This window comes from Larus michahellis, chromosome 6 (assembly GCF_964199755.1).
Source record: "Larus michahellis chromosome 6, bLarMic1.1, whole genome shotgun sequence".
NCBI classification, from domain to species: domain Eukaryota; kingdom Metazoa; phylum Chordata; class Aves; order Charadriiformes; family Laridae; genus Larus; species Larus michahellis.
This window is the reverse complement of record NC_133901.1, coordinates 68,102,955-68,116,897: the sequence shown is the minus strand read 5'-3', so window position 1 is coordinate 68,116,897 and position 13,943 is coordinate 68,102,955. Positions and strand designations below refer to the sequence as shown.

At 43.9% G+C, this 13,943-nt stretch overlaps 1 protein-coding gene across 12 annotated transcripts in view; it reads left to right on the top strand.

The window, feature by feature from the left end:
- The window catches only part of FGFR2 (fibroblast growth factor receptor 2), an 87,603-nt gene that overhangs the window by 66,728 nt on the left and 6,932 nt on the right, over nt 1-13,943 (top strand). For 8 of the 12 annotated variants that reach the window (XM_074590756.1, XM_074590762.1, XM_074590757.1 and 5 more), the window contains 6 exons: nt 2,836-2,987; nt 6,402-6,523; nt 7,159-7,269; nt 8,018-8,208; nt 11,718-11,840; nt 13,301-13,371. In XM_074590756.1, the coding sequence (XP_074446857.1) occupies nt 2,836-2,987; nt 6,402-6,523; nt 7,159-7,269; nt 8,018-8,208; nt 11,718-11,840; nt 13,301-13,371 (770 nt within the window). The remainder of the gene's footprint in view (nt 1-2,835; nt 2,988-6,401; nt 6,524-7,158; nt 7,270-8,017; nt 8,209-11,717; nt 11,841-13,300; nt 13,372-13,943) is intronic. The other 4 variants (XM_074590753.1, XM_074590760.1, XM_074590761.1 and 1 more) reach the window with 1 other exon arrangement.

The following is a 13,943-nucleotide window of genomic DNA, read 5'->3' as shown; positions in this document are numbered from 1 at the left end:
TTTCCAGCCACTCTTCCCCAAGCCTGTAGCGCTGCGTGGAGTTGTTGTGACCCAAGTGCAGGACCTGGCACTTGGCTTTGTTGAACCTCACGCAGTTGGCCTCAGCCCATTGATCCAGCCTGTCCAGGTCCCTCTGCCGAGCCTTCCTGCCCTTGAGCAGATCAACACTCCCACCCAACTTGGTGTGATCTGCAAACTGACTGAGGGTGTGCGTGATCCCCTCATCCAGGTCGTTGGTAAAGATATTAAACAGAACTGACCCCAGTACTAAGCCCTGGGGAACACTACTTGTGATTGGCCACCAACTAGATTTAGCTCCGTTCACCACAACTCTTTGGGTCTGGCCCTTCAGCCAGTTTTTCACCCAGCGAAGAATGTGCCTGCCAAGCCATGGGCAGCCAATTTCTCCAGGAGAATGCTATGGGAAACGGTGTTGAAGGCTTTACTAAAGTCTAGGTAGACAACATCCACAGCCTTTCCCCCAGCCACTAAGCAGGTCACCTTGTCATAGAAAGAGATCAAGTTAGTCAAGCGGGACCTTGTCAAGTTAGTCAAGCAGCCTTTCATAAACCCATGGTGACCGGGCCTGATCACCTGGTTGTCCTGTACGTGCCGCAAGATGGCACATGATCTACTCCATACCCTTCCTTGGCACCGAGGTCAGACTGACAGGCCTGCAGTTCCCCAGATCCTCCTTCCGTCCCTTCTTGTAGATGGGCATCACGGTTGCTAACCTTCAGGCAACTGAGACCTCCCCAGTCCTCCCTCTTGAAGGACTCTGTTCAGTGTTCACTTACTGATTTATTTAGAGCTATGTAGTCTGTCTTAATAGTAGTTTTCTGATTGTATCCCAAGTGGTCACCATATTTATTAGGCTAGAGAAATGTGCTGGTACTTATATGTGCTGAAGGTAAATATTAACATTAACGATGGTTGGATGGAGAAGAGTGAAAACAGTCCACCTCTCTTACTTGAGTGAGTAACCTTATTTGTGCAGTTATACTCTCTTGTTCCACACATACCACGTCTCGCATGCAGAAGCTGGGGCTTCTGGTATCGAGAAAGGTCTGTCAGCTGCAAAACCGATTACCAAGGTTTAATTTTTGATAGCAGTCCTTAACACCTTCTTCATTATGAAACCTCTTTCCAGTCTTAATCTCTGGTTGCAGAAAAATGTGTCAAGACGCCAACCCCATTTCATGAGATGGGTTTGAGGATGTCGACCTGCAAAAAGACCTCTCAAACAAAACAGATTGTCAGAGTCATGATGAGAAATTCGTTTGAGCACCTTGGCATTGTCTTGTCAAAATACATTGTGTAAGAGCATGACATGGTTGCAAAAGCCTTTCAGCCCCATTCTAAGGAGCTCGAGTAATTCCGTGGGCTGAGACACCGTAATTGTTAATTGAACTTGAAATAAGGGAGCACTAAGTTGCGCTTATCAGGTGTCATAGAGACAAGAGGATTTTGTGTTCATATCCCTGTGTGTCGCTGATTTGCACTCTAATGCTATTAGGATCTGTTTGCTTATAATTGCTTTTTTTATCTAGTTGTAAGACCTCTGGAACAAAATTGTACCCTGTGGGCACTTTACATAAGCAAACCTGGTGTCAAAGTTAACTCCAGGTGATGAGGATGAAGGTCAAGAGTGGTAGCTATTCTGATGCTCTAGGCTTCCAGCTTGGGGATGGTCCCAACAGTGCTGGCCAAGAAGCACCTCCTGCTGCCTGATGTGAGGACAGGTACCAGCAATGGCATTGCGAAACAACCTTCATCGCGCCTTGGCCACCAGATTTGGGCTTGGCCAAGACTGTCATGGCCTGAAGAGAAAAGGAGGATTCACACTTAAAGGAGGGGACAAAACGGCAATAGAAGCGGTTTTGTTTTGTGTTTGTATTCACTTAAAACCCTGAGGTCAGCAGAGAAGCAGGCTGCTGCTTGCTGGTTTGAGGAAAGAGCCTTATGGAAGATACACCATTCACACCAAGACAAGTTTTGTTACATGGGTGGAATATATTTTGTTGTTGAGGCTGATGAGAAATCGTACTCCAAAGTGATTACGTTTCAAAGCATTGGACATTAAGTTATTTTATGAGCTCTTCTCCACATTGCCTGCAGAATCTTTAATTAAGAATGTATTTAACTGAAAACTTAAATATCCCCCAATTATTGTGATGGCTTTTTGATGCTTTCAATATCGAATGCTTAGAAAACATATGAGAGGATCCAGCATTTCCTACACAGTAATAGGCATGTGTTCTTGATCATTGGCGCTGATGAAAAGTACGTAAGCCTTTGCAAAATTACCAGTTTTCAATTAAAAATCGAAAATTTCAATTTAATAGCAACACCAAAAAATAGTAAATTGTGTGCTGATTCAGGAAAAGAAATGGTGACACGGGAAACTAGAAGTGAGTGGAAGAAGAGAGCTTATTGGTAACCTCTGCTTGCAGTATAAGCTGCCCACCTGGGTATCTGAGGGTGGCGATATAAATACTCTCAGTTGATTAAAAAATATTGATTTGATAAACAAAAAGAGGGAGAAGTTTATTTAATTTATCTTCTGAGTGAAGGTATTTAAACCTTAAATGGTTTTTCACCTATGGGGAGACTTGCAGCCTTGGCAGCGATTAGAGTCGGTATTGCGCTCGCAAGGGAGGGTAAAGGTGTGAGAACAGCGCGCTAGAAACAAGGCGGTGGATTCAGCCACTTTTTCCTAATACCACTGTTCTGAGCTGGCTTGGGTATCAGGTCCTGCTGTTTTTCAGTTATTGGGTCAAGATTACATCTCCGCCTTTTTTTTTTTTCTTTTTGCATCTTGCATTGCAACAACAGGTGTCAGCCGACTCCAGCTCCTCCATGAATTCCAACACGCCGCTGGTGAGGATAACTACTCGCCTCTCCTCCACTGCCGATGCCCCCATGCTGGCAGGAGTCTCCGAGTATGAATTGCCGGAAGACCCAAAATGGGAATTCCCAAGAGATAAGTATGTAGCCTGTTTCTCTTAATGCTGCCTACACATGTCTGAAAAACCTGACACAGTATGAGGGGAAGCATCTTTCCCAGTGTCTCCCAGGGTTTCTTTAGTTGAAAGAAAATCTCAATTACCTGAACCTCCTCTGAAGATCAAGATCCAATTCAATTATCTGAAATCAGTCTTTTTTTAAGTATTTCTCTGAATTTTCTCTGCCTGTCATTCTGATTTTATTTTCAGATTTCCGGTAGCTTTTCAGATACCCTGCTGAAATGTAACTCCTCCGTTACGAAAGGAGCGAATCTGAAACGTTCTTTCAAAATATATATGATTTAGACTGGGAGAGATGTCCGCATACAAACATTGTTGAAGGGCATTTGAGATTTCCCCAAGCAATACCTCTGAACGTTAAACCACCTTTCTTAGTTGAAATATTAAACTTAATTGTTTAATATTTATAAAATAGGTAATAAAATACCATGCAGGAGATAAAGTCTAGAATACGGTATTAGGCAATCTTTTCTGGCAGGACCTTCTGGGTAGGATTTTGTGTTGATTTTGTAGTAGCCTGTATTAATGGAGACGATGGTTTTTGCCTTAGTGGTATCGTTTGCATATTGTGTACATGTATATACACAACTTCTGTGGCTTAAAAGTGTTAGGTTTCAAGCAGAGCGTACTGAATCTTGATATATGCAAATTCATATGGCTACATAATATTTTCTTCAAAGTCTGTTGACTAACATGCAAAATGAGCTCCTGAATAATCTGATTAAAGCTGTAACCATATTTCTTAATATAAAAAAGTCACGTAAAAGAGAATATTAACACAGGTAGAACGATGATTATATATTAAAGTTAGTACTAACCTTAAGAAGTCTTTAGGTGGCTTTGAGAAAATAACACCTTTTGTCATGAACAGCTCTCTCCCAAAGTTCAGCGTTGTAACTTTTGGATAGAAGAGCTGTAATTTTGAACCTTCTGACAACTGTTCTGGAAATTATTTTAATGATGCAGCTGAAAACTAGTGCAAAATGCTGTAATTGCCACCTGCAGTATTCTAGTCAACAGTGGGGGCCTCTATATGTACTTCTGTCAGCCTGTACCCTGGGGGGATACACTAAATGCGGAAAATTTTAGTGCGCTAAACATTTAAAACCAGCATTCAGCACAAATGTAGGTGGAGCAGATTTGCAATGAAAGGAGGCTATTTAGAGGCGGTTTATTAGGTTGGGGGGCAGGAGGCACACAATGAGGGGTTTGTTACTTTAGTCCTAGCAGGGCAATAGCACATAAATTAACCAGCTTCCAATGCAAATGTTTGTTCTCTGCCAAGATCCTAAATTCAATTTTAGTTCTGGAGAAAACGCAGGATGACCTCAGCATAGCATACGCTGCCCTTCAGTCTTTGCACCTTTTTAAACTCGCGTTTGCTTTAGAAACCAATCCCAAACAGCCAGAGGAATTCTCACCGAGGCACCGACCGCGTTTGACGAGGAGTCTGCGGGCTGCCCTCGGGAGGAACCACCTCTCGCTTCTGTCCCGTGCCTGGGCGGAGCAGATAAGCGAGGCTTTCAAACCGCGTAGCCCTGGTCTGACGCTCTTCTGTTGATGGTATGACAACCTCTCCCTGTATTTCACGGGGGAAGACAGAAGGCCATGCTTTGAAGAATGAGTCCCTACCGATATCAGATCTGTGAATCCTGCTTTTTGACCATGGAAAGCCAAAACCTAAAGAATTTGCCCATGAAAATGCTTATCCGAATCTGGCCCCTACACTGGATTACATTAGCAGTATCAAACTCGCCGAGCATCCTCCCTGGTTTCTGTCATGGTACTGCTTCTGGATGTTAGTTGATATTCCCTGCCAATAAAGGAGCCCGAATCTGGCCCTTAAGCACACTAAGGCTGGAGCCCAAAAGGTTTTGCCCAGAGGCTTTGAAGTTTCTTTTTTATTTTATCACTTTATCCTCCTAAAATTGAGATCGACATCTCAGTGTCCATCTGTTATAGCCGAGCAGGTTTTGCGCCCAGGCATATGCTCCACAAAATGCACTTTTCATTGCCCGCTTAATGACTGCTCTTTTTCAAAGGTTTCTTACATGGGTGCTGTGACTATAACCGAGTTTCAGCCCCCCCCAGCTCTCTGAGCGGAGCCCCGGGTGCTGCAGACGGGAGGCATCTGCTGTGACCCTCACACATGACACTTGCGGCAGCAAAGGGTCCGTAGCCAAGGATCAGCCTCTGAGCTAGACCCAGCTGGGGGTAAATAAAGCGTCCCGTCTCGCCCCTTAAGGGATCAAAGCACCGGGGAACGCGCAGGGATGTTAGAAGAGCGAGGAGGGGAGGCCATGGAGAAGACAGCTGGCAGGGGACGCGGAGACCCGCCAAGTGCTGTGTCCCACGGAGGTGCCGCCTTTGTGCCACCACTGGGGCAGGCGGGCAGGGCCAGCATCACCTCGGCTGAGCCCCACCGGGACAGGGACTGATGGCTGAGGTGGCACATGGCCACCATTCTGGGTGCCTGAGCATCCCGGGTGCCTTCGCCCAGGCTCCTGCAGCAGTAAACCCTCTTTTCCCTTCCCCCTCTCTCACCTTCATCCTTCCTCCTCTCCCCCCCAAGAAGGCGGCTGTCTGGCCACCTCATCAGCCACGCAAAAAGAGAAATGGGTGTGATAATTACCCACAGCTGCACCCAAACACGACGTCTGCTGACTTGCTGGCTCTGTCCTGTCTAATCCCTTCAGCGCAAGAGATCATTAGGCAAACGTTCACAGCCCGCGTACCCAAGCAGAAAGCAAGAATATGAATTTTGAGCTAATAATTAATCTGTCTGAGAGCACATTTGATTTTCCTTTCTGTTTGCACTGTGCCGTTATATCACAGGAGTTAATAATATCTAAAACATCCCCCTGTTCTTGATACCACCCTTTACCACGCAAATCATCAGCTGCCTGAAAGTGACCACATGGCGACACACGCACAAAGAAACTTTTCTTTCATCCCCTCGCAGTCAACGTGAAAAAAGACGACGGCGACTGGCCGCGTTCCAATGACAGGAGAAGCTTGCGTGTTGCTGGCTGCTCCTGGATTTCAACCGCGCTCGGATGCTTTTTGAGAGCTCTGCCCCTCCACGCTGTGTCTCGCCGCTGGCGATCGAGTATGGCCTCTTATCACAAGGAGCAGGGAGAGCTTAAAAGCTGGGTTTAGCAACTGATCTGCCCTTCCGAGATGCTCGCTATACCATCCCTAAGAAAACACGCTGCAGCGCACGTGAAAACCGATGCGTCTCATTAGTTCCATGTGATAAACGCTTCATGCTACAGCAAGTTGTTGAAAGCTTTTTATATTTAGCCCTGGAATTTCGCTGGCTGCATCCATCCCTTCGCCAGATGCTGGGTGTTAATCTCCTGTTTACACCCCTAGGCTGACGCTGGGTAAACCCCTGGGAGAAGGTTGCTTTGGGCAAGTCGTCATGGCCGAAGCGCTGGGGATTGACAAAGACAGGCCAAAAGAAGCGGTGACGGTGGCGGTGAAGATGTTGAAAGGTAAGAAAATGGGGTGATTAGGGATCAGAATGGGCGATACGGCAGTTCTCATCCATGAGAAGTTTCTTTTGTGGCATCTGAACTCTGTCATCGTGGGGGGGGTCAAAGAGCACATAGCTGACCTCAGCCTTCAGCAGTTTGGGGTGTAAATCTGCGCCCTTGACAGCCTGTTTATCTTGAGCAGTGAGTATTTAGGGGCCAGGAGATGTATTAGCATCGTGCGGGTCTCTCTGCTTTTAGTTTAGTTCATGTCAGAGGCTGTCCCATGCGTAGATCCTAGCCCATTCAGTCCAGGTGGTTGGTGCCTATTTATTTTGAATTGAATTGTAAGGGTAGTTTGCAGCAACGGCATAGTTATTGGAGGTTTGATAGCTAACGACAGCATTTTTATGTAAAATATTACTGTGTTGCCTCTTAACATTTAACACTGAAGCGATGGTCAGTCTATCAAAGAGGTTGGAGACTATTTTTTGTTAGGACATAACATATGGCTTTGTATAACGTACAGTGTATCCTGGAAAACAAATCCCGCGTTCTGCATTTTGAAGCACACGTGTTTTACACCAGCTGGTGAGCCTTAGTGAAGTTTGGGCTGGCACGCTAGAAAGTATGAACTGAACTTGTGTCTTGTACAGATGACGCTACAGAAAAAGATCTATCTGACCTGGTGTCGGAGATGGAGATGATGAAGATGATTGGGAAGCATAAAAATATTATCAATCTCCTTGGAGCGTGTACCCAGGATGGTGAGTAGAGAAAAGAAAGTAAACCAGGCCTTTCCAACAGGTCTGCGAAAGTCTCATTAATCATAATTTTTCAAGAGTTTTTAAGGAAGCTGTCATGCTGTGATGGGATTTTTAGATATTTCCCTAGCTTAGCAGCAATATTTTAACTTCTGTCTCTCATTATACTTGCAGCTTTAATATGAGGAAGGGCACTATATAATAAGAAAACTCTCTAATCTCTTGCTGTAGAGAAAAAAAGACATTTTACAGGGGCTTTACCCACGCCTCCTGTTCTCAGTTGTCAGTCCTGCTTTAGTGGAACTTGTGTCCCGTGAAACTGAAACGAGCAATTCTACTCTCCAAAGACCACAGTGTTTTTATTAAAAGCTAATTTGTCATGTAAGGTGATGCAGAATGGCCTAAAACTCTGGAAATTAAAAATCCTAAGAAGCACTTTCCCCTTGTTTGAGATTGTACGGCATTTTTTGATGGAAAATGCTTGCTTTTTCAGTACATGGCATGGAAGGAATAGGCACTGAGTCGGGGCTTGGGTACTTTCAGCCGCTAATTGTAGCTCTGCCACCGTGGAGCTTTGGGAGTCACTTTGCCAATCCAGACCTCCTTTTCTTCCCAGTTGTGCTTGCTGCTTTCACAGTTAAACATTTGTTAATTCAGTTCATGTATCAAAGAATGCTAAAAGCTTCTTAACATCAAAACGTTTTACCCTTCGATCTTACTCCAGTTTTCACGCGGTTCTGTTTATCCAAAGGTCCGTTGTATGTGATAGTAGAATACGCTTCCAAAGGAAACCTGCGTGAGTACCTGCGAGCACGCCGCCCCCCGGGGATGGAGTATTCCTTTGATATTAACAGGGTACCAGAAGAGCAGATGACATTCAAGGACTTAGTGTCATGCACGTACCAGCTGGCAAGAGGCATGGAGTACCTGGCTTCACAAAAAGTAGGTAGAACTCAGCAAATACTTCACAAAGCACGTGGTGCGTGTTTGTTCGGCACTTTTTTTTTTAGTTTAGTCTTGTTCTCATTTCGTTTGTGTTCAGGAGTTTGCTGGGAGAAGGACCTTTCTCACGCGAGTTGCATAATCCGTACTCTGATTTTCAAATCAGTGGGAAAATTCCTAAAGTTTTTAATCGCCGTTTAATGACATTGCTCAAATGAGGCCCAGAATGGATCGTTTAAAGTAAATATTGCGTACATATCTGCAGTTTGAATTCATAAGCACAGGTGGTCACTTGATTACACAAGTCACATTACTCCACCCATGAGACAGCAGGCCTTCTGTTTCCAGTCAAATCGACCAAATCAGCTCACGTAGTGATGCAAAATAAATGAATTCAGTTAGGGAGAGGATTTACAGAATGACAACAGGCAGAGTGGAGAAGACCACAAGATGCCAGGGCAAAAATTTCAAACAGAAAAGGCAAAAATAAGTGGAGTGAATTAGTCACTGTAAAATCACGCGCTTTACTTAGAAATGGCGTTTGTCAGGAGACCAAGCTTCTTGAAAGAATTTATTTATCCTGTCCTGTCCCTGGACACTTACTACTTCAACTTTTCTTCAAACTTTTTTTTTTTTTTAAACCAGCAATTTGATTAAATTATAGTTATGAAACCTTAAATAGCCCGTATAACTAACTCAGTAAACACATTGTGGCTTGGTGGAAAAGCAATCGTGAATACCCTGGGTGGTGTTTGGCCCCGGTGGCTAAGCCAGAGCACCCGATATTGATGATAAGCACTTCCTGCGAGGTGTGGAGTGGTTAGTGGGATTTATACCCATTTCCAGTCGTGTCCACTCCCAAGTATGAGCTGTTTTTAACCAAAGAGCAGAGCTGAGGGTAGTCCTCCAGTCCGGTTGCGTAGAGTCGTGATTTTTTTATAGCTTTTCTGCACTTGTAGAGCTTAGGGGGATGGAAATCGAGGTCTAATTTTGCTTTTATTCTTTTGTTTTGAAATAGTAATTCTTAGCATAGTAGAGTAGACAGGGTGACATGCATGACAGCAAGACAAGATCTTCCTAATGGAGCACGCATGAGTATTGTATTAGGTAAAGCACCTTAGGATATCTCTTTCTAAGATTAATGAAGCATTTGCCTGGCACGAAGCCATGTCCCAGAAAAACAGAACTGTTGTGAAGGGAAAAAAAAAGAAATCTTTTGATTGGCAAATCTTGAGAACAAGCGTCCGCCGGAGAAGCTCTGAAGTGCTGTTGCAGGACGCTGCCAAGAAGGTGTGTGCGCTCGCACAACACGGCAGAACCGTTTCATCCTTGATCCAGTTCCTTTGCAAAAACACTCGTTCAGCGCTGCGCCGAACTTGACAGAATGTGGGGCATTGCACAAGGCAGAGGGAAAACAAAGGCAGCACATAGTAAAACTGCGCATTCCGGTTCTTCAGATATCCCACCATTTCTGTTTGTATTTCACTACTTCTTTTCCCCTTAGGGATCCATTTGTTGAGCTGGAATAATAAGAGAGCTGGTCTTCTCACGGTATTTCCATCATGCAGGAGCTGTGAGAAGGCCAGCGTTCTTGTTGTTTCAGTCCAATAAATCGCTCACTGAGACCTCAAAAAAGCCCAAAAAAAAAAAAAAAAGTCAAACAGAAATGTGTAAAGAAGATTTGTGGGTGCCTACTTCTGCTTTACAAAATGGTTTTGCCTTACAAGCAGCTGTACGTTGGAAATGGGATGTTGTTTCTGAGTTGGAGGGATGCTTTTAAAAATTCTGTTGACGTATCCCCTCCATCCTTCCAGTACTCTGCAAGAACCTCAGGGGAACTGCAGATATAGGGACTGGCCCAGAGAGAGCAAATCATTAGGGCCAGAGGGTAGGCTATGGAACCTGTCAGATATGGAAATCGATAACGGCACCATTTTGAAGATGGGAAGAGTCTCAGTTGTAAAACTGTAGGGTGTGAGAAAGCAGAAATATGCTGACAGAAGGTACCAGGGTCTGAATCATTTGGTGCATTCACTCAGAGATGTTACATGCCATTTGAGATGCCCTGTGGTACCCCCAGCCTGTCGCTCCGGAAAGGCACACGGGTCTGCTGTAGGTCCTGTGTCCTCTCTGGTAGTCTTATCAAGGTACCTTGGATATCGCAGGGCATCTCGGATGACAATGCGTACTTCTGTTTGGGCAACTGAATTGAGTTCCTGCTGTCTCAGAGGATGTTCTGGTAGGGTTTGAGAACAGGGAAGTAGGAAGGCTGGCCTGTGTGTTTTCTGCTGCCGTAGCTTTGCTGATGCCGAATTAGAAGACTGATTTGATGCTGGGAGCATGTGCTGCTGTCTGGTCCTGCGCACATGAAGGCGTTGCTGGAGCAGGTTTTTCCTGGCAGTTCCCCATGACTAACCCAGTGAGGAGCAAAAGCTTTGTGGGCTCATTTTGCCCTTGCAGGATAAGAGATCTCAGAAAATTGCTGGGGCAAGTTATAATGCAAGAAAGAAATTGGCTGTTGTACAGTTTTTTTGTGGTGGTTCAGTCCAGCATGTCTATGCACATGCTGAAATAAAGAGGACAACATAAAGAGTAATCCAAAATTAAGGCGGGGGGGGAGGGGGGGGGAGGATATTTAACTTGAAAAGGAGAATATCCTGGGCGGATTCCAAATGCAATGTTTCTTACCATGCCCCTGCTGCCATCAACCCTAATAAGGCTGCTCAAACACAGGAATAATATCCAGAGCAGTCACAACGTCCTTTCAGTGTCAAGAATCAGTTGCAAGTTTTCAGGATAATGCTGACATGAAGGAAGAAAATCTCCGAGGGGGTAACATTTTTAGTTTCAGTATCAAAGCCGTTTAAAAAGCAAACAGCCCAGCCCAGATTGTGTTGGTTTGTTTTGGTTTGGGTTTTTTTTTCTATTTTTTTTTTTTATAAATTAAATCATTATAGTCTCATGGTTTAAGTAAATACAGACACCCTAGACATCTAGTTTAAAATTATATACTGTGAATATATCTCATATTAAGATCTTTTATATTAAAAATGGTTGCACTGATCCAGACTGTCAGGTTTTAGCTCTGCTGAGGTGATACAGCTTAAGAGAAACAACTTAATTAAACGCTCATTAAGAGTATCTGTAATGGAAGTGCTGCAATCCCTGTACCTGGGTGCGTGTAACGGAGAGTGAATCACAAACAGCGTGGCACAGTTTGGGTCACCACCCAAGCTTTCAGCCTTAATAAAATATAAGTCTTAAATAAACCAGGCTTTTCTAAGAGGCTTCTTAGGGCTGTTGTTCACCTTGGAAACACCAGCTGAGGGGATGGATTGCAGTAATTAAGACAATCATATTTCACAGGCTTGTAGTAAATGTGTGGCTTTCCCACCTTGTGATTTAGATTAAAATCCGTAAAAGAGGCTGTTATGGCATAGAAATAATTTCACTTTTACAGCAGCTTATTTCAGCGTTCCTTTATTTTTTTTCTTTTCTTTTCCTTCCAGTGTATCCATCGAGACTTGGCTGCAAGAAATGTTTTGGTAACTGAAAATAATGTCATGAAAATAGCAGACTTTGGTTTAGCCAGAGACATCAACAATATAGATTATTATAAAAAGACTACTAATGTAAGTGGATGGTGTTCTTTCCTCTGGAAACAAAGTATTTCTTGCAATGATTCACTTCAAAACTATGATTATAAACTTAACGGGCTTCTCGAGCACTCACTTTTCATCGCAGATAGAAAACAGGGATCAAGGACACAAGAATTTCTGTGCCCACTTACAGTGACAGTTAAAAAGATAACCAGAGAGGCTGTATATTTTCTGATTTATTAGAAAAGCTAAAATACAAGAATTGGGGTTTTGTGTGTGTCCCTGACTCCAGTCACTTGAAATAGTGGAAATAGTCCTGTTGATTCCAGCCTAGGGTGTTGAAAAACACTGTATAAGCAGTGCTAGCAATAACCACAATAAAAATCCTGGTTATGTGTGGTAACGCCACATAGAGCTTTGTGCCTTTTGCCTGTACTTACCTTGTTCCGTACAGGTTATGGCAGTAGTATCAAAGTGGGCCTAGACGTTGAGAAAATGGATTTTTTTACTCCCCACTCTGTCACCGTTTTGCTGTTTAACCTGTACCAAATCAAGAAGACAAAATGTTTCGGATGGAGTTATTGATGCCTGGCTTGAACAGCTCGTGCCTCCTTCTCAGGGGATCCCTTCAGATCCTGACGAACCACCCTCGGGGTTTGATGGGGACTTTGTAGAACTCGTTCAGTTCTACAGCCTTTCATATTTTGTGTAAATACTGGTTACGATTAACAACCATGTTAAGTGGCTTATCCATGAAAATAAAGCACTGAGTGATTAATGGCATTTTAACGGTAACATCGCAAGAAGACAGAGTAACTGGGTATGGGTATGTCAGCACTGGAAGGAGTTATCATAGAATCACAGACTGGTTTGGGTTGGAAGGGACCTTAAAGCTCATCCAGTGCCACCCCCCTGCCCTGGGCAGGGACACCTCCCGCCAGCCCAGGCTGCTCCAAGCCTCATCCAGCCCCAGGCACGAATTGAATCGTGCCATTCCGGGGCTCTGAGCAGAGCAGATTTTGTGTGCAAAGCAACAGGCAGTTGGGACCGGGAGCTTTGGGTCACTGCGAAAGGTGGAACAGGAAAACAAAATTCTTGGGTTTAGTTTTGCAGGCAGGCCTATTTTTCAGAGGATTACTGATTGGTTTGGGTTTTTTTTTGACTTTGAAGAGCCATAGTGGAATGATCTTTTTAATTTTGATCGGCTTATGCTATCGTTCTCCTAGCAAGCAGTCTGGGAACTTCTTTCTGGGAGCCCTCAATGCTTTGAATTTTATCTTCAATGTTTATTTCCATTTTTCTTAACGGTCTCCCTGCTTTAGCCCATTTTACTATTTTTTCCCCTGTAAATTTTAAAGGTAAATTATGTGCTGGTTTGCGTTAGCAGACTGTGCTTTGAGAATTGATTAATCTTCTTAGAAAAATCGGTGTTGAAATCATCCTGTAAATGGCCACCGTCTTAATTTTCCTTCCCTTCCCCTCCAAACTTCCAGGGACGGCTTCCAGTTAAGTGGATGGCTCCAGAAGCTCTGTTTGACAGAGTTTACACGCACCAAAGCGATGTGTAAGTGGCCTTATTTGAATGGTTTTTTATGAGGGAGTGGGAAGGAGGGTTATTTTGGTAAAAAGTTTGGGATTTTTAACTGTATTTTGCTGTTGTCCTTTACCTTTAAGTGTTTTCATTCTGTTTCACGTATTAATAGAGGGAACAGGACTTGCCCTTAGAAAGTGAGGATTTTATGGTAGACTGCTAACCAGTGCTCTGTTACTAATCTGCCCAGCTTCAAAGCACATGAAAGGTGGAAAATGCTAACCTCCTTCTGTCAGTGCGGAAGTTTCCCCCCTTGAACTTATTTACGGATGTGCAGCTACAAAGAGTCTATCTAATTTGCTTGGCTTTTGACATACTCTGGACTTCCTTCAGGTTTTAAAAAAAAAAAAAAAAATGGAAAGAGAGGGAGAAACGAGAGAAAGAAAAGGAAGCTCCTGAAAACTGCTTATAAAAATTAGTGCTAAGATTAGGTATAATAAAACACGGGCTGGGTATACTGGAAAAGTTGTCTCTGATTTTTAGAAGCGTTGTTGCTTCCCAGCAGTGCTTCACATGTAGTAGGAAATCATCGGACTCTGACACTT